This window comes from Cheilinus undulatus, linkage group 5 (genome assembly GCF_018320785.1).
Source record: "Cheilinus undulatus linkage group 5, ASM1832078v1, whole genome shotgun sequence".
Taxonomy (NCBI): domain Eukaryota; kingdom Metazoa; phylum Chordata; class Actinopteri; order Labriformes; family Labridae; genus Cheilinus; species Cheilinus undulatus.
Window position 1 is genome coordinate 11,123,863 of NC_054869.1, and position 27,912 is coordinate 11,151,774.

The 27,912-nt window shown below is 39.5% G+C and overlaps 1 protein-coding gene across 3 annotated transcripts in view; it reads left to right on the forward strand.

Annotated features, from left to right (window-relative positions):
- fgfr1a (fibroblast growth factor receptor 1a) overlaps positions 1-25,540 on the forward strand; it is a 52,076-nt gene extending 26,536 nt beyond the window's left edge. Inside the window, exons 8-18 of one of the 3 annotated variants that reach the window (XM_041786826.1) lie at positions 1,745-1,895; positions 12,322-12,512; positions 12,882-13,027; positions 15,342-15,463; positions 15,934-16,044; positions 16,563-16,753; positions 19,057-19,179; positions 19,427-19,497; positions 19,604-19,741; positions 20,595-20,700; positions 24,211-25,540. In XM_041786826.1, the coding sequence (XP_041642760.1) occupies positions 1,745-1,895; positions 12,322-12,512; positions 12,882-13,027; positions 15,342-15,463; positions 15,934-16,044; positions 16,563-16,753; positions 19,057-19,179; positions 19,427-19,497; positions 19,604-19,741; positions 20,595-20,700; positions 24,211-24,387 (1,527 nt within the window). In that variant the 3' untranslated portion in view covers positions 24,388-25,540. Of the gene's footprint in view, positions 1-1,744; positions 1,896-2,677; positions 2,823-12,321; positions 12,519-12,881; positions 13,028-15,341; positions 15,464-15,933; positions 16,045-16,562; positions 16,754-19,056; positions 19,180-19,426; positions 19,498-19,603; positions 19,742-20,594; positions 20,701-24,210 lie in introns of all 3 variants that reach the window. The other 2 variants (XM_041786823.1, XM_041786824.1) reach the window with 2 other exon arrangements.
- Positions 25,541-27,912: the final 2,372 nt, after the last annotated feature.

A 27,912-nucleotide genomic window follows, 5' to 3' on the forward strand; every position in this document is an offset into this window, starting at 1 on the left:
ATCATCCCAAACTAACAATGGTCAATGTATGTTTAGTTGTCATAACCAGCCCCATTGTTTAACTCCTAATTAAATGGAACCCCTCCATTTTAGCTCACAGATGTTCCCGCACACAGCTGGAGCTTTAACACTGACTAATGTATTGTAGTGTAATGTACATTGTCGGGTTTTATATCAGTGTAAACAAGGGCAAGGTGCTGCTTATAGTGGGAATACTCTCACTTACCAACTCTGCATATCTGAGCATCTGCCCCATGCTGGTGTATCTGTGACGTCAGTAGCCAGAACCTACATGCAGTAGACACAAAGACTGCCTGCATGGTGTTCAGTTCTTTGCATACTGGTGTTGATTAGAATGTGTGCAATTAGCGGGCTATAAGGTTAAATTCAAATCCCTTGCACAGCCTCCCACCACTAATAGCCACTGTTACTGCTTTTACTGAGTACTGGGTTATAGAGCACTGTACAGTGCTCTGTAATTCATAGCAACAGGGTTGTTCAGCACTATTTTGATCTTGGTTCTAGAAAACCGGGATAAAGTTGTTCAGAGGCTGCCAGGTTATGCTCACATATAACCAAAGCTTTGAGTGACGATATTCAGAACAGGAGTGTGGAAACTGTAAATATAACTGAAGGCCAGTGGTGCTAGTACTGCTAATGTTAGCTACATTCTGAAAACCAGCTTTGCACCATTGCAATGTAAAGTTAGTTTACTAAATGTTGTTTCTTTAGACTAGTTGTGGTTTGACTTGTAAATGCAGTTATAATTTGCAGTAATCAGAGACATTCTCGGCAAAGGAACATTCCTAGTGGTGATATCAGAAAGGATTTTGAAAAATATCAGTCATAAAAGTGACAAACATATATCTTTGTTCTCTTAAAACAGCACAGAAGGGGCAACATCACAGGCATCAGATCCAGTGATTAACATCCCATGTTCTGGGATGGCAGTTGTGCATATTGCTGTTGTAAAATAATATCTTGTTCAGCCCTATTTCGTATTTGAAGTTGCTGTTTCACTGCTCAGAAGTGAATATTTTTGACTTTGAATGAAATCAAAATCATGAAATCAACGTTAAAACCTTTTTTCCCTTTGGGAGACTCCCAAAAATAGACTGCATCTTAAATGTGCGCTTTATAATCCAGAAATTCATTATAAGTTAAATAAAACATTAAGATTCAAAAAATCCTTTTAATTGACCTGGATTTGAAAAAAATAATAATAATAATAATTTCATGCCAGCAAAATGGTTCAAAAAAGTTGAAACACTAGCAACAAAAGACTGAATACCTGATAGAATAGCTCACAGTTAATGAACAGGTTAGTGCCATGATTGGGTTTAAAAAGGAGCATCTCAGAGAGACTGAGTCAATCCAAGGACTGGGTGGGGTTCACTTCTCTGGGAAAGACTACCCTGGAAAATTCAATGATTCAAGACAAAAGTTTCCCAACATAAAAGTATCTGGGTTTTCTATCATTTACAGTAAATAAGGTCATTATTTTTAATAACATTTTACACAACATCCCAACTTTTTAGAGATAAGGGTTGTACTTCTTCCTGCAATAGATATTCAATACCATCTATAAAAGAGGTGTAAAGTGCATCCTTTGAAAACTACAAACTAGATGTTAATATCGCTCTGAGCGTATCCTACATGAATCGTAAACTTATTTTTTTGATCTCTGTTTTCACCCTTTGCTTCATTTTTCCCTGTGATGTATATGCCATGTTTTTATTTCCAGCATTCTGGGGTCAATAGCTCGGATGCTCAGGTGCTGACCCTCTACAATGTGACTGAGGAGGAGAGCGGAGAGTATATATGTAAAGTGTCCAATTATATAGGAGAGGCCAATCAGTCGGCCTGGCTGATTGTCACCAGATATGAGCCCACAGGTAACCGACACGCAGCCGCACAGGGACGACACAGCGGAGACGCTTCCAGCTCCACCTGGAAAAATCTAGGGCCATATAACTCAAGACAACCTCAGCTGTTTCTCTCCTCCCTCCCTCGCTCCGTTTCTCCCTCCCTCTCTCCTGCCTCAGTGCTCCTGACTGTAAATGACGCTATGGAAAATTCCCAGCAGAACAGTTGAAAGTGTTTAGTCTCAGGTTTACGTTGGACTCGCTCTCATTCCTGCCCCATGCCTGTGCTCTGCCCTCCTAATAAGGGCCTCTCTTGCCATCTTCGTCTATTACTTTCGCTCCCTTGCCCTTCAAAGTCCTCCTCACACGCCTCATGGCCTCCCTCTCCCCCCTTTTGTTTTTTTCCAGCTGTCCTCCTATGCACACCTATCCCAGACCTCCTGTTGTTTCTCTAATGCTCACATAGTTTGCAGAAGTGTGATTGTGAGCGTGTGTGTTCTGTTCTGCTGTGGAGTTTTCCATGTTGCCCATCTCTTGCATGTAGAGATGAGACTGAGGTATTTTGATATGGTGATGGGTTTGGCCCAGTTTTGGGTCCAGCAGCGCAGACTCAACCTAACCAGCTCCTCCACTAACAGATACTGGGAGGGGGCTCTCTCTGACAGAGTCCTCTGCAGGGGGCTCTCAGTGGTGTTGGATGGCGGAGGAGAACGCTCCTCCATCCCTTTTTCTCTTTCAGAATCCTTTACTCATGGTTCCCTTTCCCCCCTCTTGGGCCTCTTGTCGGGTCTGCTTCCTTTGTTATTTTCTAGACCGCTGGCCTTAACACCACGGACAAGGAAATGGAAGTCCTCCAACTGAGAAATGTGTCTTTTGATGACGCTGGGGAGTATACCTGCTTGGCGGGCAATTCTATCGGGTTCTCTCATCACTCTGCATGGTTGACCGTTTTTGAAGGTATCAGTGGTTCTGTCTGTCTCCTATGTTTCCATTTTTTCATTTACTAACTCCAGCCTGGCTCTCCATAGTCACATTTTCCAGAAGAGCGTCTTGTTTTTAAGACTCTATTTCTGTTGAAAAATGTGAGAGGAAGCCAGGGCAAGTTACAAAGTACTAAACTCCTCCTCTGTCTGTCCTCAGCATGGCTCCTGCTCCATCTAAACCCTTTAGATGGGAGCGTTTGGGTCATGCTCTGATGTTTCTCAAAGGAAATCAGAAAATGCCAAACAACCCAGGAGTTGTCTGCTACCTGTTAAACTGTGACGGCAAAAATCGAAACAGAAAACAGACCAGAAGTGGCTTAAAAATAAACATACTTAATGGTTTCAGTGAGGATGCTTCTCCTTTATAGTTGGGTTGTTTTGCCGCTCTGATCAGATTTCACTTTAAACTGTCTCTACTGTTCTGCTCTTTAACTGGTGTTTGCATTTGATTCGGTGTAAAGCTGATTTTCTTTGACAAGCGCTGCAAATGACATGTATCCCTGATGTCATTTCCTGCTGTGAACACAGCGGCCAGCTCTGATAATTGGCTCTCTGTGGTGGACGTGTCTCATTCCTGAGGGCTGGAATGGGCATTTGTCCAATTATCAAGCAGCTTGTCAGTCAGCCTCTTCACACAAGTGCAGCTCACTTGTGCTGCTGGTGTTGGTTAGGGGTGTAATGGTGCACTGCAGCTGGTACAGCAGCCTTGGTTTGGGATACACATGTTTGACTTTTCAGTACAAAGGAGTCGGATTCCCACAGTTCTCCCACAGACCTCATTTAACTAAATTTAAAGTTTAATTTTGTCAGGGCCTACACAGGAAAATCATGAGTACAAATACTATTCTGCAAGGTAAATGGCCAAACTTTATTATTTCTAGGGAAGGGAATTGATACGATCTTATTAATATTGATGCCATATCAATTCTTCTGACTGATTCAATTATCGATTCCTTCCTGTGAATTTTCTTTTTTGAAAAAGTAGACAATGTAGATTTTTACTTTTAAAAATTCAAAGTTTATTGAGTCTCTTTCTCTTTGAACACTGAACAAGATGTATACCATCCTCAGGGAGAGTCAATGGCAAGCACACATCAATTAGTGGCTATAATAAACAGTTTTGATTACTAAAAATATTAAACATCAAGAGTTTGGGAGGAGAACATGCTGAAATATACAAAAATTGTCTTTTTTGTTGGAAATATCTCAGTTAAAACAATCTCTGAACTTGAATTAGAAAAAAATTACTACTGCTCTTTGTTAAAAGAAAAACCCTAAAATAAATATGAAACTAGTCTCTGGACCCAAGCTCTCTGGACGTATAAAAATACATATTTTAATGTATTGTACAAAATCAACAGTTTTTGTGCAAAAAGATGCATGCCTTGCATGTAATCACTGTTTGACAGCAGTTGCACATTGCACTGTTTGCATTTATTTTAGAGAATTGAAGCCACACTTTTGGCTGCTTTAGTCTGTTTTTGTGACTGTCCACCCGTGTTAATTTCGTCAACTAAAACTATGACTAAAAATGTTTTGTTGGCAGCCTTTTTTCATGACAGAAACTAGACTATGACCAACAAAAATAGATCTGTGACGACTAAAACTGACTAAAAGTAATTTTAGTTTTGGTCAGGATGACTAAAACTAGAATAAATATAATTTAGTTTTCATTAGACGTTCAGAACTCATGATATATTTCTCCACTGTGGGGAAATCTGTCAAAAAACAATCCAGCTGGACAAACAAACATGGCGGCAAGCTATGTGCACGCACCGGCGGACGCTCCCTGAACTAGCGGCTAATCCTGCAGCTAATATCCTGAAGAATACTAAAAAATAGCTCATTTGTTTCGCTGAAACTCCTGTACTCGAAATGGAAACCAGAAAGCAGAAAAAGGAGACGAACCACCCTGCTAATCCCTCTAACGTGGGCTTATTTACCTCTGGTCCTACAGACATGCTAACAGCGTGCAGTGCAGCAAACAGCGTGGAGACTGATGGGGGACACATGATCATGAAAGCTATAACTGACATGAGAGATGAGTTCTCGGCAAACTTTGCGGGGGTCCTAACAGCCATTCAAAGTATTAAACATGACTTCAACAAGTTCTCTAACCGACTCGAGGAGGCCGAACAGTGCATTGGAGACACGGAGGACAACGTTACTACTTTGCAAAAGACAGTTGCGGCACTCCAGAAGCAGGTAATTTCTCTCACCACTAAGACTGAGTACCAGGAGAACCTCCGCCCTGTCAACCTGCCGGAGGGAGCGGAGGGACACGACGCCACAGCTTTTCTGGAGAGATGGCTTCCCGAGGTACTTGGAGCTGACTCCTTCCCTTACCCAGTCGTCATTGAACGAGCCCACCGCCTGGAGCGCAACGTCCCCAGAGCACTAATAATGCGCTTCCTCAACTTTAAAGATAAGGAAAGAGTAATCTGGGCAGCCAGGGCCAAAGGAAAAGTGATGTTCAAAGAGCAGGAGGCGAAATTCTTCCAGGATGTTGCCAGGGAGACACACATCAAAAGGAAGCGCTTTGACAAAGTGAAGAAGCAGCTTAAAGCCCTGAACGTCCAGTACAGAATCCTTCACCAAGTCCTGCTCCGGGTGACACACGCAGGCCGATCACAGATTTTTGACAACCCGGTGGATGCTGCGGCGTTCGCCCAAAGTCTCTCTGTTAACCGGAACAACGGATCATCGTCACCGGCATAAATCCTGGAGGTGAAGATAATGATCGATGCATTTGACTATCTTTCCTTGTCTTTTATTTTTTGTTTTTTTCCTCTGTCGGGACTAACGACAGACTAACGGACTCTGTAGGGAATAACAACATGATAATCATAACTCCTGGGTTCGTAGACTATAGTGAACCTTTCTGGATTATTTTCCTCTCTTTACTCAAATCTTCTGGAAATAATGAGACAACTAGAGGTAACCTGCACTTGTTCTCTCTCTATTTTGTCACTAAGTATTCTCTGATTCTTTTTTTTTATTACACCGTTTGGCGGGGGGTGACTGATTATGGACGTGTGTTTGAGTATCGTTACTCTGCTTCTCTTTGTAGGATCAGACCAGCATCATGTTGTGTTTTCATCTGATTGGGTTGGTGAGGACAGCTGTCAAGTTTTAGGTGACAGCAGGGGAGGGTTTTTCTCATCTTTCATTGGGTTTCAATTTAATGTGATAGTGCAATCAGTTCATTTAATGGCCTTACTTCATCTATATTATACGATTTTTGACTGTGTGGACGACACTCAGTGCGGTACTTAATACACAATATTACTTCTGACAAACAATGGATGGTGATTCACATACAGATATAACTCCTTGGAACGTGAGAGGCTTAGGAAAATTATCTAAGTTAAAGCAGGTTATGACAAGGCTTAAACATCTTAACTCAACAGTAATTTTTTTACAAGAATCCCACTTAATGCCAAGTAATATGTTAAAGGTTAGGAGACAGTGGTCAGGCCAAGTTTACTCTGCTTCCTTCTCTTCCAATGCTAGGGGAGTCATTATACTAATTCACAAGTCTCTTCCTTTTCAAGTTGTGAAAACAATACCAGACCCTGCTGGGAGATATCTGATTTTGCAAGGTTCACTCTTTAAGGAATATATCTGCTTAACATATATGGTACCAATGATGACTGTCCCAAATTTTTTGAAAATCTTTTTCTATTATTAGCCTCACTACCAGGAAAGTTACTAACTGGTGGAGACTTTAATTGCACAATCTCTCGTCCCCTTGATCGCTCTTCGGGCACTGACTCATCTCATATACAGAGTAGAAAAACATTGCTCCATTTTATAAAAGAACTAAATTTATGTGACCCTTGGAGGAGAATGTTCCCTACTAAAAGAAAAGGTTCCTGTTGTTCAAATGTATCCAAAGGCCACTCAAGAATTGATTACTTTTTGGTGTCCAATGATCTCTTTCCAAGAATAACAGATTGTGTTTATGACTCCATCATAATTTCAGATCATGGTCCAGCATCTCTCATATATAATAACCAAAAACTTGTGTGGGGGTCTTGAAGATGGCGGCTCCACCCTAAATGGCTAAATGATCCCAACTTCCTCAAATTTGTGGGAACACATATAGACTACTTTTTTGACATTAATAAGGATGAAACTTCACCCTCTGTGAGATGGGAGGCATTTAAGGCCTATATTTGTGGTCAAATGATTAGTTATACCAGTTCAATAACCAATAAAACAAATCTAGAACTGTCAACTTTAGATAGGGAAATTAAACAACTTGAGAGGGAGGCAGACATGATTAACTCTCATACACAAGAATTGGTAACCCTCAGGGCTAAATATAATGCACTCTGCTGCAAAGGCAGAAAATTGCTTAATAAGATTAAAACAAGCATGTTATGAACAAGGGGAGAAAAGTGGAAAGCTTTTAGCTTGGCAAATAAAAAAGTTAGATACAGAAAGAGCCATTAATAGTATCAAATTCCAGATGGTGACATAGTCATTGATCCTCTAAAAGTAAATGATACCTTTGCCGCGTACTATCAGACTCTATATGACTCAGAATTATTAGAAATAGGGGAGGACCAAACTCTCTTTCTCAACCAACTCCCAGTCCCCACCATATCTGAAGACGATAGATCCTGGATGGACTGTGTACTTGAAAGTCAGGAAATTCAAGAAGCTATAAACCATATGAAAGGAGGGAAAATGGCAGGTCCTGATGCACTCCCAATTGATGTCTATAAATTATTTAAAGATAAACTGATGAGCCCGTCGAAGGATATGTATGAAGAATCTTTTCAAAATGGTACTTTCCCCCCTTCTCTTAGAAACGCACTTATTACCTTGATATTAAAACCAGATAAACTTCCTATTTAATGTGAATCCTATACACCTATTTCTCTGTTGAACTCGGATACAAAACTAATTGCTAAAGTTTTGGCTTTAAGGCTAGAGAAATGCCTCCCATCTCTTATAGATAATGATCAGAATGGATTTATTAAAAACCGACAGGCATACTATAATATTAGAAGATTATTAAATATAATTTATGAAAAAAAGATACCAAAGATTCATGTACTCTATCGCTTGACACTGAAAAAGCATTCGACAGAATCGAATGGCCACATCTATTTGCAGTACTCTCCCGCTTTGGCTTTGGTGTTTACTTTAGAAAGTGGATCAGTCTTTTGTACTCAGATCCATGTGCAGAGATCATGACCAATAACACTATTTCCAAACCATTCAATATTCATCGTGGGACCCGACAAGGGTGCCCCTTGTCCCCCCTGCTTTTTATCTTAGCACTGGAACCCTTTGTCATCTCTATTAGAAATCACCCTATTATTAAAGGAATTCAAATTGCTGATGTAGAGCACCGCATAGCCTTATTCTGACAATTCTGAAAAAGTCTTTCTCAGGCTGATCAATAGGTTTGGGAAGTTCTCAGGATACAAAGTTAACAAAACTAAATCATCCGGTCTTTTTCTCAATGAGTGAGAGAGACTCCATCCTACGGTCCAGCACCCATTTTTGAATGCACCTGAAGGATTTAGATATCTTGGTATCTTTATTACTCCCAACCTAAACTCATTAGTCCCTGCTAATTATGACCCAGTCATTTTAAAAGTGAAGGAATCTCTAAGCAGATAGGTCTCATTCCCCTTGTCTGTGATTGGACGTATAAATGTTGTCAAGATGAATGTCCTACCTAAATTCCTCTTTCTGTTCCAATCAATCCCACTTCTGCCTCCTCCTAAATTTTTCCAAGATATGAAAACAACTCTTACTAAATTCATTTGGAATTATAGACGCTCAAGACTTAGACTCATACTGCTATATCTCCCATTTGACAGAGGAGGCTTGAAGGTGCCAAATCTACTGTGGTACTATTGGGCAGCCCAGCTTAGGGCTGCCGTATGTGGTTCTTATCACATCCACATCCATAATGATGGTACACTGATGTCATTTAACGAAATCAAAGATAAATTCAACATTCCACAATCTCACTTTTTTAAATACCTACAGCTGCATAGTTTTATTTACACCAAGTTAAATTATTCATCTAATTGTCCCCCTTTAACAGTGTTAGAACGGTTTGCAACCCAACATCATCAAAGGAAAGGCCAGATTTCTACACTTTAAAATATATTCTCTTCTCATTCCAAAGAGTCATCTGACTCAATTAGGAGGTCGTGGGTTGAGGACTTGCAGGAATGTGTGCTGGACGGTGAATGGAGTCAAATATGCTCAAAAGCCCAGAGCCTTTCAATTAACTCTAGACTCAAGTTGATACAATATAATTGGATAATGAGAACCTATGTTACCCCAGTAAAACTGAATAAATTTAATCCAGACATTCCAGACACTTGTGTGAAGTGTCAGACTCATAAAGGCACCCTCTTCCATTGTATCTGGGAATGTGAGAAGATACAAAATTTTGGAAAGAAATAATACATATAATCTCTCAAATAATCTCCATACCCATCCCTATCTCTTCCAAATTTTGTATCCTAGGTCTCTACCCTGAAAATCTTCCCCTAAAGTCACATGAAATCAAACTGGTAGATCTTTGCCTTGTCCATTCAAAACGCCTCATTGCCATGTACTGGAAGAATATATCATGTCCCCCTATTAGTCACTGACTCAAATAATTGTCTTCATGCCTGGCATTAGAGAAGCTGACTTATAGTCTCAAGCATAAGCTTGATGAATTTTATCACATCTGGGGCCTTTTTTGAAGTTTCTTGAAAATGCAGATCTGCAATATACCCTTGACCCTGTAACTACTTCCTAACTCATCCTTAAGGAGACTCAATGTTAATTTGTATATATATATATCTGCTTAGATGTATTGCAATGATACCTATATGCTATGCTCTACTCTGGCTTCACAGTCCCTTAAGTAGTGTCGCTCTGTTGCCTGTATACACTCTATTGGTATTGCACTATGCATTTAATATTGTAATTTTGTGTATCTATGTCTCTCTTCCTTTGCTTTTTTTATTTTTTGTATTTATTTATCAACTTATTTTTTCCTTTCTGTAAATTCTGGTGGATGAGAACTGGGGTAGGTGGGTTGGGACTGGGGTTACTTTACTACATATTGTACGTCCATGTTTACTTTATATCTATGCAAAACTTCAATAAATATATGTTTAAAAAAACAATCCAGCTGTTTCCATTCTGCCTCTCAGCTGTAGAAAGCAGGGTTCCCAGGTTTTGCAGGGTGAATAGAACACAGTACCATGACTTGGTACCACATAAATGCTTGGACTAAAAGTGAAGACTGAAATGTTAGGACTTTGTGTGGACTAAAACTAGACTAAAATGTTTTGGAGTTTTTGACAACTAAAACTAGACTAAAACAAAATGGGGTGGAAATGACTGAAATGTAACTAAAACTAAAATACGGGATCAAAAGACTCAGACTAAAATTAGAATAGCTGTCAAAATGAACTCTGCTGTCCACTAGGGGTGTAACGATTCATCGATGTATATCGATATATCGATTGGTTGATTGATGATCCAATCAGATCGATGGAAAGTCAAAACATCGATCTAAATGGATGCTTCAAGCTACGCTTTTATTTTAATTTCCCCCCTGCACGCCCGTTGACAGTTTCCACCCCAGGCAGCGTCCTCAGCAACTTAGCTGCAAGCTAACAAGTAGCAGACGTGGCTTAAAGTTTCGCGGCTGAGGGAAAAAGGATTTCCTCTCCTCTCTCTGCTGTGTGGATATATTTCAGACAGACGCTACTGCAGGACTGATCTCTCCCCTTAGTTTTCCTGACTACATCTACGTCTTTATCTGTACTATATATATAAAACCTCCGTATGAGATGTTCACGGATAAAAACACTCCACCCGTTATGGCTGAGGAAGTGAGTGCTGTCTGCAGCAAAATTCATTTTGTTATTTTTTATTTTTCTTGGAGCGCTTTTTAACACTATCAATCAGCAACCCGTTAACACCTGAGACCATCTTGAGAAACACCCTCTTAAACCTAAGTTTTGTTTAGAAACAAACTCTAAAAACCTGAGGGATATCTGAAAAATTGCACAGAATGTGATTTTTTACTAAAACTGTTATTTTGCAGCCATGGTAGCGTACAGAGATGTGAAATAAAAAATCATTTAAAAGCTTAAATTCCTGCTTTTAACTGTAATTAACTACCTTTGTCCTAAGGTTCATCGCCATTTTAAAAATCTTTCTGAAATTACAATTGTCAATATCCTCTTCAATCATGTCCCTCATGCACGTCCGCAGTCATGTCATAATCTGGTTTTTCGTGCACTCATTGTTGTTCTGCCTCTATGAAGCTCCCCTCATTTAGGTCATCAGGTTTCGCCTGTGTCACTCGCTGCCCAACTTTAAAACACCTTCATCCATCAGCTTTTCAACATGGAGGCTTAAGAGGCTAAAACAAAAATATTTGTTATCGCATCTGCCTTCCAGCTTGTACGTCAGCAAATCTCATCTGTCAGTTTGCTGTTCATGTGTCTTAAAAACAATAAAATCATTCAAAACCTGCTGAAATCATATCAGGTCTTGAAGGTAGAAGCACACCAGTCTTACTTGGTCACTAAGGTTTATGCATGCACACATTCGTGTAGTCTAAATGGGTTAAAATACCAGAAATGCATTGTTGAAAAAGGTACCAAAGTATTGAAGCGAGGAAACGTTGAAAACCTTAGTTTTAAAGTACTCAGAATAGATTTGTAAAATGCAGCTCCCATTCAGAAATCCTCATCCCAAGCCAAGGTATGCACCAAACTCTGTTTTTCATAAAAACAGTCTCCATTACATCCCTAGAATTGGTATGAATAAACATTGGTGTTTTCTCTAAAGGGAGGAAAAAAACAAGATCTGAATTAGACTGTTTGTGGTTTTAGCTTTTTTCCCAACTTAGCACAAAAATTGAATACATATCCTTAAAAACATTGTTTACCAGCACCACCACATGTTTTATTTAAACTTCATTAACAAAGGAAAAAAAGGCAAAAACATTGTTTAAGTCAAAGCTATGTTACGCTTATGCATTGTTTTATGTTGCTTTTAGACCTTCATTGTGTCTAAGTTGTTTGACAGAGTGGAAATGATGTGTTGTGTGAAGTTTTGATACTCTGCCTTAAAATCAGATCCTTTGAGCATCGCTGGACTCTTAAATGTCCATGAAAAAAATATTTATAGTTCTGTTAATTAAAAAACCTATACTTAAACCGTTTGTTTTAAAAAGATAGCTGCATTACAGTAAAAGTATTTTCCTGTTTGTGATGGTGTCAGGGTCTCTGATTTTTAGACAGACTAGCTGTGTGTTTCTGTGTGAGTTTGGGTGTTGAGTGTGTTTTTGCGTTGCTTTGTGTCTTAAATGCATGGGTTTGTTTGATGTGATTGGGTTTAAAATCAGATTTTTGTGTAATTTCATTGATGACCGCTGACCTCAACCCTCCCTGCCCCCTGCACCCCCTCCTCCCTCCATCTAGCTGGCCCTCAACTTACCCCAGCCAACCACACCTACCTGGAGGTGGTCATCTACTGCGTGGGCTTCTTTTTCATCGCCGTCATGATCGCCATCGTAATCATCGTCAAAATTCGCACCTCCTCCAAGAAGAGCGACTTCAACAGTCAGCTGGCCGTCCACAAGCTGGCCAAAAGCATCCCACTGCGCAGACAGGTAACAGAAAGTAGATAGGGGGTTCGGATTATTTACACCTTTTCATCTCTCTCTCCTTGGATGCTATTTTTGAATATTTTTATTACATTACTAAAGCTTTACAGCGTGTTTGAGCTATTTTAGAAATTATAAAGCATGCAAATCAAAAGTTTTCAGGTTATTTTTAGCTCTTTGAGGCCTTGTGCATTAGGTAAGTATGTGGATATGTGGAGTGCATATTTTACTCCATTGGTCCTTTATGTTCTATATTGCATAACAGCAAATTCAGCTTCATCTTCCCCTTTTTCTGTTCACTTCAGTCTATATAAGCTTTTGTTGCTGGTGTCTGTTCCACTATGAGGAGAGTAATGTCAGTGTTCTTTGCCTCAGGTGTCTGTGGACTCTAGCTCCTCCATCCACTCTGGAGTGATGCTGGTTCGTCCCTCCCGCCTCTCCTCCAGCGGTTCCCCGATGCTGTCAGGGGTGTCTGAGTATGAACTGCCACAGGATCCACGCTGGGAACTTCCACGAGACAGGTACGCCTCAGACAAAATCTAAACAGGAGCCTTGGCGCTAGATAAATACTCTTCTGAAAGAAAAAGATAGTAGTTTAAAATATTGTGACAAAAGACATCTGCTCAAAGAAAGCTGATGGTAAAGTCTGTGTGAAGCGATAATAAAATAGATTTTGACTTTTTTTTATACCGCAGAAGACTTTGTTATCAACCATCAGACCAAAAAAATCATTAAGTATGTGAAATTAAGTTTCAAAATCATGAAAAAGGAAGCAGTCATGTCTGCTGTTTGGATGTGTCCATGGACATGCCAAAACCTTACTCAAGTGCAGGAAAGATGTGCTTCATTCAACCTACAAATATTTGATTCCTAACCGAGAGTCAGGGCACCCCTGGGAGGGGTGTAAAAAGATCAGCTGGACCCTGTCTGCTCTGACACTGTCAAGATTAGATTCACATGTATGCTCTATATATATTTTAAATCATGATTTGATTGATGATCTGTCCATTTTGAGCAAAAAAGTTAAAATGATGGTAAAATAGAAAACCGGAAATTTCGAGTTTTAAAAGTTGACATTAGAAACTCAAAAAAGTCAAGTTTTTAAAATTGTAAATTTACAACAGTGTAAAGAAAAGAATTGTAAGAAAAGGAAGTGAAAACTGGATGATTCTGGACTTGATGATCTCAAAAATTCTTAGTCTTGGTCCATGTAGATTCATGGCTTCTAAAGTCAACATTTATATTTTTTTCTCTTAAGTTAACTTTTTAAACTTGAGAATTTTAAGTTTACTATTTATTTTCTAGAATTGCCCAAATACACTGTTGTAATAATGTATAGTTTATTCATAGATCTTTTGTCAAAACAAGTGAATGTAGGCCTACTATCCTGGGATTCTGTCAATGACAACAATTAACACTGATGTGCCCTTTTTCCAAGTGAGTCCTGGGGGTGCTCGGCTTTTCTTAGGTAAGAATAGAGGGGGCCATGGGGAAAAAGGGTGGGAACCACTGCTCTAAGGTTATACAGTACAGAATGATCCTGTACTAGGGTGATAGGGGTGGAAGAGTGGGTTATCCCACCCTGCCTCATTTCATACATTTATTTTTTGTGTGAGCCTCTTTTTTTTTTTTAATTCATCAGCAGTACGTGTATTAAGATGTTCAAATAACATCACTCACCTTTTCAAATGCTTCACTCTATATTCTGCTCTCATTGTTGCATGTATGAATGCATGTATGAATGAATGATGCATTCTGTGGAAGGACACTAAACGAAGAGGTGTCTCTCTCTTTTCCATAGATAATGTTATGTATGGATGTAAAAAGGGGGAAATGTTCAGCAAATATACCTGGGTGGCTGCAAATACACCTGGGTGGTCTGCCCAAGTTTCATCTATGTGTGGGAGCACTGATGTTGAAACTTTCTGTCACTATCAGTTTAGATGCTGAAGGGCTAAATGCTTTTATACAGGGTTCCTACAAATCCTCTTAAATAGTCTTAAATGTGAAATTGTAAAATTTAAGGCCTTGAAATTTCTGACTTTAACCAGTTAGAAATCTTAAATTTTAGAAGGCATTTTGAGAAAGACAAGTTATTATCCAGCCTTATATGATACAAAACATCATCCTAACTCAAATTGGTGCAGAAATATTCTCCAGCGTTCAGGGAGTTTAGTGTTGGATGTTGTAAATTTCCTGGGGCAGGACCTCCAGATCCCTCTCTGATTTGATCTGGTTCACTTTTATTAAAACACAGTATACTATTGTAAAACACTTGTCCAGTTCTTTAATAACTGGGCTACCAGGTTGCCCACTTAAAAATTAATGCAGCCCACTCTTATTTTGACAGGTTTTCCCTAAATTATTTAGCATTTAATTTGCCAGAAAAAATCAAATGTGGGCATTCATGACCCAAAAATGTCTCTGCCCTGTACCATTCAACATTTCATAAACAGTAAATTAAATCCTGAAGTTCAGCTCAGGACCAGTGTACCGAGAAATCTCATATGCCTTTCGTTCTTGACCCTAGTTTTTAATGTATTCATGTGTTTACAGCTACTTTTTTCTAGCATGTACCATGTCTGGTGACCTATTTCCATACTGTTTTTAAAGTACCTTCTCACTGGACCCTAAAGCTGCCCTACAATATCATGACTGAACAGATTGTGGAAAAACTGTTAAAACACAAACCTCAAACATCTAAAACTGAGATGGCATGAATTTGTAACAAACTTTGACCATGTAAATTAAAGTTTTGACTTTAATACATGCTAAATAACACAGGCATGGTGTTAAACTAACTGTCAACCTCTCTTGTCTTCGTCTCCTCCTCAGACTTGTTCTTGGGAAGCCGCTGGGTGAAGGCTGTTTCGGTCAGGTCGTGATGGGAGAGGCGCTGGGTCTCGACAAAGAGAAGCCAAACCGTGTGACCAAGGTTGCTGTCAAAATGTTGAAATGTAAGTCAAGTGTCAATCCAGAAAAGTTACCTTAGACGTAGATCTGCGGAAGTAACTCAGGGATTTGCAGAGAAGCTGTTATTCAGTGTGAGGTAATAGATTTTACAGAAGCCTGAAGTCTAGACTCGAGAGACCAAAAAACTTGTAACACCACGGCCGTAATGAAGAAATACTAAGAGACATCTGCCATTGGATCCCAGCCACTGTGCAAATGGGAGCTTAGAGTAAAAATTTATGAGAACCCTTGACGTCCCATATAAAACAGTGTTCATTAAAGTGCATAGAGGAGTGTAGCAGTTATTGTCCAGTACTTTAAGTGCCTTTATCCATGGAGCATTCTCCTAGAGAAACGCCAAACGAACTGCAACAAAGTTGGTTTCTGAGGTCATTATTGTGAGACCTCTTCGTGCCTTTTTAACAACAGAACATCCACTAATTACCTTGATATTCTTTCATTCTTTCCTCTCCAGCTGACGCCACAGAGAAAGACCTGTCAGACCTGATTTCAGAGATGGAGATGATGAAGATCATCGGGAAGCACAAGAACATCATTAATCTGCTGGGAGCTTGCACACAGGACGGTAAGACCAGACAAACAGAACTCTGCTACCAGACAGCCAAGGCCTCACACAGACATTTACACGCTGTAGTCCCTCAGACAAGCATGACCCGTACTTTGAGGAAAAGGGTAGAAGCGCATGATTAAACATTTCTGACACCAGCTTCCGAGCTCGCAGTTTGAATCGACCACAGCTGCTGCCATTTCTGTCCAATCATCCCGGCACAAAACTGAAGAAACTCCCCCCTTTAACCCGCTGTGCACATCGCTCTGCTGCCTCCACACTCAAACACAAACCTTTTGTTAACTCCAACTTACTCACCAACAGTTTTTCATCTAACTTCAGTCATTGATTATAGCTAAGATTTTGTAGTATCTTAAAACGTCTGCTAATAAAGAAGGGTATTATTCTTTAACCCAGAAGATTGCATGATTAGTACGAATAAAAGAAAAAAAGCGTATTTAACTTTGCCCTATTTTATGGTGCTGCTGTTTCTAATAATAATGAATGATGTTTGTGTTTCGTCAATTTATCTCCAGGTCCTCTGTATGTGATAGTGGAGTACGCATCCAAAGGAAACTTGCGGGAGTACTTGCGAGCTCGGCGTCCGCCAGGCATGGAGTACTGCTACAACCCAGACCAGGTTCCTGTGGAGAACATGTCCATCAAAGATCTGGTGTCCTGTGCTTACCAAGTGGCCCGAGGCATGGAGTATTTAGCCTCCAAAAAGGTACATGCAACGTATAAGCAACAGCTCTCAGCAACAAAACATGGCATGTGTGGAGTAATTGAAAGCTTGACAGGCAGCTGTTATCACTGTTCACTGTCAGTGGAGCCAGTAGGTAGATCAGATTCTTGCCAAAGCCAGTTGACACGAGAGCAGAAATGTTCTTCCCATCAAGAAAGCTTTCAGAGTGGCTCTTTTCTCTTCCTTTGACAAAGAAACGTTGTCCAGTACTGAAGATGAGATCAGACTGCATGTTTTTAGCGCGATCATAACCTGACCTGATAGTCAGAGGGATTCAGGACCTGTTGGCCCTTCTGTTGTTTCATCTCATGCAGTGAGTCATAGTGAACGATAAAGAACAAGAACAGGTCTGAGACCCCTTACAACTGCCTGACAGAAAGTCTAGCATGTTTTGTTTTGTTCTGCCTTCTCTGAATATTGTTCCATGATATCAGTGATGTTGACCAATAAGAGCACAGAGCGCTCTGCAGGCACAGCAATCACAAATGTTGACAAACTAAATTGCCAAGTGAAAGAGCTGTTGTGGTGAGATCAAACTTTGAGACAGAGGAAAGGTTTTTCAAGCTCTTGTAACATCATCCCTGCCTTTATGATGCATCACTGAGAAACGAACATAGGGCGGATAAAAGAGAAATGTTAACAAGAAATGGTGCACGCATTTCAGCAGCCCAGCGAGTCACTGCCGTTAGCACTAACATGTAGATAGCGTAGCATACATTGTAATGTTTGTAAATATGGTATGTTTATTTGCAGTCTTCTTTCCAGGTATAGTCTAGCCAGTACCCCCTTTCTTCCAATGCTATTACATCAGTGGCAAAAATGGATCTTTACATCCATGTAGTCTGTCATGTCTGTCAGTCAAAACATGGCTTGAATTTATGGTTTTTGGATTTAGGATTGGGCAGTATCCATCTATTAATGCCGACAAACCTTCCCCAGATTTGACTGTGGTATTATGGTATTACCGCCAGGTATTAAAAACCCACATTATAAAAGCAATCGCCCGTGTGCAAGCAAAAAACCAACAAGCACAGTGCACACCTCTGCCTTTGCTTCATTTAATCCTTTAACAAAATGCTTTGAGTTTCAAGAAAACGTTGATTACAGGGGCACTGGAAGGGATTTATAGTGAAGCATTGTTTCAGTTACAGGTAAACTGACTTACAAAAGGATCAAATAATCCTTGGTCCCCTTTTTCCTCTTTTTCTCTGCATATAGCTGTGCGTAATAGCTCATATGACCCACCCCCCAAGGACATTTTTAGGAGGAAATATTTTTCCATATGCTTCTAAACATAAATGTGGGCCTTCATTATATTTTATTTAGGCTTTTCTGTGAGTTGACTTTACAGGAAGTTTATAAAAATTGAGAGACTACTTTAGAGCCTTAAATAACTAACAGGAACCTTTTGTCTTCTTCTATTTTTCACATATAAACAAGGCTTAGATAAGCTGACTTGTTTTTTGAAACTGCTGATGTTTAATCATGCTTGATTTTGCTGCTGCAGCACTTCATCACATTACATCACTGAGCTACATGCAGAAAGACGAATTAAAATGTTTTTAAACTCACATTGCAGTGGATCACATCAAAATCAATGGAGCATGTGTAACAGTTTGACTTTAAGTGCCAGGTCATGGTGCACTTTGGCGAGTGTATATGTGCAAGTATAGCTAAATGTGCACGTTTGTTGTTTGCCAAATTGGCCTGAAATCATTACTTTACTTCATACTTTATCTCAGACCCATAGGTCCATATCAGTATACATAAAAAAACATACAATACAAAAACAACAACAGATAGATAAAATCACAGTTCATAAATTATCAATAATTAAAACACTGATTAGATCCTTTTGAAGGATTTCATTTGTCATGTTAAAAGCGTCTTCACACAAACCAGCAGTGGTGCTGTCTTCATGATAGTAATTAAAGCAGTACTGTGTTTTTTTTTTTTTTAAATAACTTGCAATACAGTGTTTTCACATTACCGCCCATTCCTACTTGGGTTACCTAATCCTACATAGCAACCATTGTAACAGAGAAAAAACAGCTTAAAACTGCCACTCTAACAGCATCCGTGCTGATCCCTTCACCTACTACCATTGTTTACAGGCTTGTGACCAACTACACCATGCCTTACTGACTCTGTCTCCTCAGATGACACTGATGCAACCATTCTCTGGCAGGGAACCGCTTGAATCTGGCCACGGCATCAGTGCAAAAGGTTAAAATACGCACAGAGAAACCTGGTAATCATTATGAATTATTTGTTTTTATTTGTAGTGCATCCACAGAGATCTGGCTGCTCGTAATGTTTTGGTAACTGAGGACAACGTGATGAAAATAGCTGACTTTGGCCTGGCAAGAGACATCCACCACATTGATTACTACAAGAAGACGACTAATGTGAGTATTCCCATCATTACTGACAGATACTATAGTCTTAGGACACAGAAAGAGCTTCTCATCTTGCCTGGGCTATTTCTTTAGCATTTTTTCCTCTGAAGGATTTTTAATAGAACCTCCGTAAAAAGCAGAGACAATCTATATCAATGACATTGCTACCTTTACTGTAACTTCTGTAAAGTAAACATGGGTGATATAAACACTCTAATACTGTGAATCGCCCTAATATGCTTGTCTTTCTCCACAGGGTCGTTTACCAGTCAAGTGGATGGCTCCCGAGGCTCTGTTTGACCGAATATACACGCATCAAAGTGATGTGTGAGTATCGACTTTCATTATTTTACCATTTCGGTCTTGACTGAACGTAAGGAGAACTCGTAGTTGTGCAGAAAATCAAAGAGTTCTGCTTTGTCTCCATCTGTAGTTGGTCATTTGGGGTGCTGCTTTGGGAGATCTTCACCCTGGGAGGCTCTCCGTATCCTGGCGTCCCAGTGGAGGAGCTGTTCAAGCTGCTGAAGGAAGGGCACCGCATGGACAAACCCTCAACATGTACTCATGAACTGTAAGGAAATCCTGTACTCCTTAAATCTTTTGCTTCATGACTTTTGCTTTAAACATTTGCTGCTTTTTATACAGTCTTATTTTGTAAAGATGAACATAAGGAGGGAAAAATGGGTCTTTGGGTCACGTCATGGTTTACATAACCCTAATATTCTGACACAGCTTCATAAATGGTGGTTGTGAGACACTGGAGAAGTCATAAAAATGATTTTTTCAGCATGTGGAGCTCACTGTGTTGCAGATTTACAGCTGAGACTGAATCCAAATGTTTGTCCCACTTTGATGCAGAAACTCTGGCACATTTTCTGAATAAAAGAAAAGTCTGTGGTTTTTTGTTTAGAAGTTGCCTAGTCACAATCAGATCCAGACGTTGCCGACTTCAATAGCAAAGCCTTTAAAGAGTGTGTGGAGTGTTTTGAGCTTAAAACAGTTCTTTGAACTGTTATTGGTGGGGGAAAATACCAAAAGTCACCACCATAAATGTATTTGTCACTTTAGAAAATGGTTTGAAGGTGAAAAGATGATATATGAGACGTTTAACGATTCTCAGTCACCGCTGAGTCTCATGCCTGGCCTAAGGAGTGCATTAATATTTATATTACTAATGTTGTTGTATATTAGAAGCAAAGGGTGCTTAGCAACGCAATAATGATGCCCACCAGTGTTTGTGTGACAGCCAATAAAACAAAAGGCTCAGCTCCACATGGCACACTATGTTCAGATTTTTTTTCTCTGTCCCTTCCAGGAACAGATGAGTCACAAAAATTTAACAATCTCTGAGTTAACATTTGTTTTTAGGAATTTTAAGGTATGATAATTTTGACTTTCTGTTTTCAATCTCTTGCTTTGTGCAGGTACATGATGATGAGGGACTGCTGGCATGCTGTGCCCTCTCAGAGACCAACATTCAAACAGCTGGTAGAGGACTTGGATCGCTGCCTGGCCATGACATCCAACCAGGTTAGTCCTCTTCTCATCACTCAGGAAGTGTCTGATAAAAGCATGGGCAGTAGAAAACTTAGACGAAGCAACTACCTTTAATCATGGGCATGATGTGGTGCTCTTGCCCATTTCTCAGCTGCAATAATGAAGAACCTAGTTTGATGTTTGTCCAGTGCTGTGTTTGTTTTCTTGAACCAAATCAGTCTTATTTGGTGAAGTCTGGAGTTATGAAAAACATAAGTTATGAAAGCTAAACTGTCAACACCCTCACGTAATTCATCAGCCAGTAGGCTAAATCCTTAGCTGCTAAATAAACTTGATTCTCCCACAGAACTAGAATCTCATAGCTGGCTGGAGTTTATTTCTTAGGTCCTGTTTACACAGCAAATGTTTTGGCTGTCTGTTTACATGAGAATGGCATTTCCAGTGCCTGCAAATGGAACAATTTGAAAACGGGCTCCACAGTGAAAAGTCTTTGTGTAGAAAGGCAAAAAAGTGGTGCACAGGCGTACTATGCTTGCCGTCAATTGCCATGTGCGAGTGCCACAGTAGTCTGAACCGAGCCGTTTGCAGCTCGACTCAAGCTGTCTGGTGTCGTTGTCTCTGATTCAGCTTGTCCAATCACAGACAACTGGATTATGAACACTGCAAACAGATGAATGTGAAAAGGGGTAATATAATTTTCATTTGGAGAGCTACAAATGCAAATTTCTTTAGATAAAGTCATGCTATTAATTTTAGAAATGATTCCATCTATCTTTATTCATCGATCATCATGATAATCACTGTGACTTATATAAACACAAAAATGCTTTGCTGGATCAGTCCTATTTTAACATAGATAACCGCTGAGAATAATTGATTTGCCATGGGCAAATTTATCTCCTATATCCTTTAATTTTGCATGTATTTTCTCATAAAGTGCAGTGCATCCTGCTTATTTGCACAACTGAAAAAAAGAAGAACCTTTTCAGAATGATATCTCTGTTTCCCTTTTTTAAGATTTATTTGCCTCTTTGAAATTATTTAGCATTTATCTTTCCTCTCAGAATTTTAACATGGAAACCTCAGCCAGTAGACTGCTGTCTCCATTGACTGCACATCAGTTTGAACTGATGGAGGAGACAGGATTAAGGCTTCCATGTTAAGGTTGAAAAAGGTTGTAATCACTCCCAAGAAGCAGTTATATTAAAAATGGGGAAATAGAAATATCATTCTGAAAAGGCTCTCCTTTTTCCAGTTGTGCTCATAACCAGGAAGCGCTGCACTTTATGAGAAAATACATGGGAAATTGAAGTCCGTAGGAGCTGAATTTATTTGTGGAAAAGAATCTATTCTCAGTGGGTATCTTCATTATAACAAGACTGCTCTAGCAAAGCTTTTCTGTGTTTATATGTGCCGTGAAATTTCACAGCTGCACTACGATGGTGATGACGAGGAGGATTTAGTGATGAGTTACTCTCATGATTAGTGTATGATAAATGTTAGACATCATCATGACAGCAAAAACACATGAAAAACAGTCAATGTGCAGGATTGTCTTTGTTGTAGAGACAGATTTATTGTGCAGTAAATCACTTCATTACAGCATTTTAAGTGTTTCCTGCAGTCCCATATGAATGGAGATTGTTTTCAAAATGTTTCCATCTGAACGTGGAACTATTTGAGAGCGAAAACAAAAAAAAACAAAAAAACAAAGAGATGGTTTCTGGATTCACCCCTACACCTGTAATGTAACTCAAATGAAGTGGTCTTCTCATTCCTACCATCCAATTTATTCTCCCCCCTGGTTAACAAAGGAAAGAAAACAGTAACGATCCTGACTCCTTTGACAAGACTAAATAAATGCACGAATTATAAACACCAAAGTCAAGTATGGTGAGCTAAAGCATAATAAGAGGAGTGGTTTAACAGGTGGGAACATTGTAGCTGTTTGCCAGGAGGCTTGGGGCCAACCTCGCTCTGTCTCTTTGTCTGCCAGGCTGCCAGAGGATTAGTGTGACACAGTAACTGTCTCACTAATGGTACAAGTTAGACATTAAAGATGTAATAGAGTCTTAAAGTGAATAGAGAAGGTCCTGGTATTAGATTAAATTGGGAATGGGGCTAAATGATTTAGGGAAATAATCTTAGTGGAAGTTTTTTCCCCTAACATTGCAATTTTACATGCAGTTAAGTTCCTCATCTTAAGCATTTTTCAACAAACAAATTATTCTATATAATAACCAACTCGATATCGGATCGATTTAACTAAAGCCCTTTTATTTAGAAACTGCAAATTCAATATGAATTGTTGTATTAAAGGGAGTTATCATTTGTATGTTTTCTAAGAAATGTATATAAAAAGAAGAAAGTATGAATTTTTTGGAAAAATATTCTAAATAAAGACATTTGGATGTTTGCATGATTTATAGGGCATAATATTTCTGCTGCAAAAAAGTTTTAAACTGGTATTTTGAGACACATTTCAGGCTACATTGCAAGTTGATCTAAATTTTAATAACTTGCCCTGCCCTCATCTGGATGACCCCAGACATGAACACAGTTTTAACTGATTTTTAGCATTATCATCTGAACACCCACACTAGAGGGCGAGACCACACACCTGTCATCCTTAGTAGCGATTTTACAGCGGGGATCTGGACTCTGGAAAAACAACAAATATGGAGAACAATCAATATCCTCTGCTGGCTGTCCTGACGTATGGTATAGGTGCAGCAAAAACAAAAAAATAAAGTAAAGAATGTGGGTGAAGTCCTCGTGGAGATAAAAGCATATCCGTAAAATCCTGATTATAAGTCTATAAGCAGTGGTCCGTTTTTTTGGAATCCCCCAACAGGAAAAGGGTTTAAACTGTTTTCCTTCCTGCCGATTTCCATTTTATTCAGCAAAGTCAAAGCTTCAGTGCAGCTGTGTCACCCTTTTAGTACCATCTGTTTTCACTGTCTAGAGTGTGCACATCTAACAGTTACAATACGGTAGCTGAGCTCCTGTTTCCTGTCAAAACGGTGCTCATGTAAAAGGTAACACCAACGGTACACTTCCAATTTTCTTTAAACGCATACTTCTGACCTCACGAGGAAGAAAAGCGGTTAAAAAGTGGTGTCAAATCCTGCCAGTCTGATCTGTTGTTATGCATTCCAGCACATTCTGTGTTTAAAGTGACTTATACACCAGATTTAAAGGTAATTGTAAACAATATCGGATTGGTGACACTGCTTGCTTTCATTGGAAATTGTAAACATGTTTTATATTTATGATTTTAGGGAGGCTTTGACTCAGTTGGGAGCTGTAAAATAATCGTATTGACATCACACACTGGAGTATCATTTAAACAAGCCCCATGATCGTTTTGGGCTGTAAATCTGCCCTAAAATCTGAATTTAAAACCATTGAGGTTCTGGCCAGCCATAAACAGTCTTGTTTTTCTGTCTTTGCACTTCCACATTAGCTCCATTTAACACTGGAGATGGTTAGATGGTTAGAATGAAATGTCACTATATTCTCCTCTCCATTTGTCCTTTACAGGAGTATTTGGAGCTGTCAGTGCCTCTGGACCAGTACTCCCCCAGCTACCCGGACACCCGCAGCTCCACCTGCTCCTCCGGTGAGGACTCTGTCTTCTCCCACGACGCCGGAGCGGAGGAGCCCTGCCTGCCAAAGTTCCCTCCCCACTCGAACGGGGCGGCCATAAAGAAACGCTGATACCTCATCTCCATGCAGACAAACATTGACACTTCCTCCTCCTCAGCTCCCTGCCTCACGGGGTCGGACTCTTCCCCACATTCCCAGAGATGAAGCTAAAAAAAAGAAAAAAAAACACTGGTGCTCTGTGAGAAAAAAAGAGCCCGGAGGACACCTTGGAGAACTTGTCGGATCAAGTGGACTGAAAAAAAAAAGCAGCAGCTTCCCGGTTCTTGGTGGTGACGATGTTTTTATGGGGCACTTTGTATTAACGAGAGTGGCAGTTTGTCACGGTGTCAGGAAAACTCCCTTGACTCTCCACTTTGGGCATCCCTCGGGTCAGGAGAAGGAAAAGGACTGACTGTGTCAGTTTTATGTTTTGATGTTTTTTCCCTCATCTGTAGAGACGGACAGTGTTCTGCTTTTCAGACCAAATCCAGAGAAAATACTACAAAGGGACATGCAGCACCCTGCTCCACTTCTCCGTTCACCCTTTTCTTGTAAATACAGTTAGAAAATTATAAATATGAATATATATTTACATTGTACTCTTATTTTTATTACCATAATTGATTTATTTCTTTTGTACAAGGATGCTTTTGTTTGATCTATTTTTAATATAGTCTGTAGGGGCAGTCATTACATGAGAATATCTTAAAAGTGCTGAGGATTAAACGGCCAGTTTGTTTTTGCTTCCCCTAAATTTACGACATAATCATCGATGGAAAAGTATATATATATGGTTTTCTATTTTTTAACCGTACGTGCTCCTCATGACACAACCTGCAATACAGTACGACTCCATGTTTGGGGATTCTCTCCTGCAGAAGAAATGGATTTATGAAATTATGTGTTGACTGTATGTTTGTGTGTGCGTGTGGCTGATGTATGTGTGTGGAAAAGCTCTATCATGTCATTCAGGATCGGTCATTTCAATGATGGTCACAGCTGTAAATACTCAGTTTGTACGCCATGCTGGTTATCATCCAGAGTCATTATCTTCAGTACACATCATGCACTTCCTGTGTGCATGCCTTTCATGTGATGAACTTTATCTTCTACTGTAAATGCTTTAACAGGAGTTACATTCACTGCCATACAACTTCTGATGAGGGGTTACAGAACTCGTATGTCATCGTAAAAAGGATTACATTAAAATAAAATGCTATTGAAAAACAAACATGAGTTCGAACTTAACTCCATAACCGACTCTATAAATATCCAGATTTTCATGTTAGTGATGTGAATCATGTTTAAAGAGATGGAGCGATGGTTACTTCAGTCTCCCCTCTGTTAAACACAGGTTGCTGGGGGCTGATTAGATATGATAATGTGCTGCTGACATCAGAAGAATTGTTGGCGAGCGCTGAGAGCCACTGGCGGCAGTAAACATGTGATTTATGGTCGTGGGAATAGCTTGGCAAGTGCTGGTGATACACTCCATCCATCAGCAGCACCAACCTTGGTGTCTGACTCTGGCTTCCTGCCACCGGCTGATGCGTCACCTGGATTGCAGTCTCTACGCAACAGGCTAAAACGAGCCGCCACTGGCTCTCGACCTTTTTTAAAAGCCTAACTCTAACAGCTCCGGTCAATGCAGTTAACCTTGTGTGCGTACCGTATTACAGCAGAGGAAGAGAACGGTTTATATGTTAATAAAGACGAGATCCTCGTTACTTTTATCCTAACAGTTATGTTCATTAAAGCTGCAGGGATTTGGAAACGAACGCCAACATGTCAGCCTTCACTAGGTTTCCAGTAAACAAATGAGCACATCGTTTTTGTGAAATATTATCCACTCCTGGAAACGGGCAGTAATAAAAAAATAAAAGAAATGTCTGTGCGGTGGTTGAGGTGATGATGAAGAGCTCTATTTAAGGATAGAAAGGACAGGAGAGGCCTCGCTTTATAACCTGCTAATGGAGCAGAGCGAGGAGCAGAGGAGCTATTAGGTGAAGGGTTGTTATCACTTCTGACAGATGGGATGGCAAGAGTTAAGCAGAGCAAAGTTCATCAGCAAGTGTCCAGTAAAACTACCAGGAATGCACAACATTACTGGCATCAGCAGATACTGGCTTAAAAAGTCAGTCATGGGTATCGGTACATACAAACATTTCTGTCATTTAAAGTTTTAGGTCTGAACTGTCAGATTATTTTAAACATCATCAGTTAAATTATACCAATTCATTATTTAACAATCAACATCTAAACAGAATGTTATTGTGTAAATAAACCCTGTCAAACCCCCCTTTTTGCTTTGTGTTGGCAGGTAACAGGTTAAGTAAGGGCTGGGCAACTGGCAGCCCATGGGCCACATGAGGCCCCTTTCTTCATTCAAAGTAATAATAACAACTGTATTTGTATAGCACTTTTAAAACAAGGGGTTTGACATGCAGAATAATAAAGCAGCAGTGGACCTCAAATTATTTAGAGATCTAAAAAAAACATAGAAACATGAGGAAAACCTCACAAATAATCTACATTGAAATCAGAAGTAGTCCCATGATAAGTTTTATTCCTGGTATGTGTTGATTTAATGGTTATCAAATGAAAACAAATTTAAACTGTGATCACTTGAAGTATTTTTGGTTAATTATGACCAATCTCCTCATTTTGAAACTCCACTATTTTGCATTTTAGACTTCTTAACCTGAGGCTAAATCACTTCTTATTTGCATACAAGCCTGCTTTTATTTTGAAAGCAAAAAAGGAATTTTTACTTTCTCCTTGTGAAAGTATGGCTTTTTAAACTTAAAATTTTGGGGTTCTTCCTCACAAAAGAGTATATCCTCTTAATTTTATTCATTTATTCTTTTAGTCGCCTTAATTGGCCATTTCTGTTTCCTTTTTTTTGGTGTTTTTATTTTCATATTAAACCATGAAGTTATGGTTTGGCTACACTCAGGGTGAATGAAGATGAGACATTTACATACTGCAGACACAATGCAGTGCTTTTCAAGATAAATATTAACATCATAAGAAAGTCGAGTTTGGCTTCTCTAGGCATGTGTAAAAACAAACCTCTCTGCTTATGATGACAGGGATTGACTAAAAAGTTTTGTCTTTAGTGAAACTGTTTTAGATGCATCAATATACGAACTGCCTCTAAGTCATCATGTTACTGTGTGTGTAGCAAGTTTCCTCCTGCCCCCAAAACGTTCGTACGCACAAGTCACAGTGTGCTCAACCCTTTAAAGCCAACTGTATATTTAATACGCACTTTTTGATACCTCTATCTAATCAAAATGATCGACAATTTCCTAAAAAAAACTTTTGTATACAATCATATAAATGATGAAAATGCCCTCCAGTGGATTATCAGTTTTAAACAATTCCTAATGTATCAAATGTGGTACAAAAAATGTGTGTGTAAAATTGTATGGCCTTATTTCTTTTTCTGGATATCAGTTAAATGAACATCTCATTTCCACATAAAAAAAAAAAAATAGAATTTTCTGGCTATTAGTTGAGGTATCAGGCTTTAAAGGGTTAAACGTTTGTGTACAATTAAGCAAACGCTGCCTCACTTTGCCGTCTGGTCTGGGG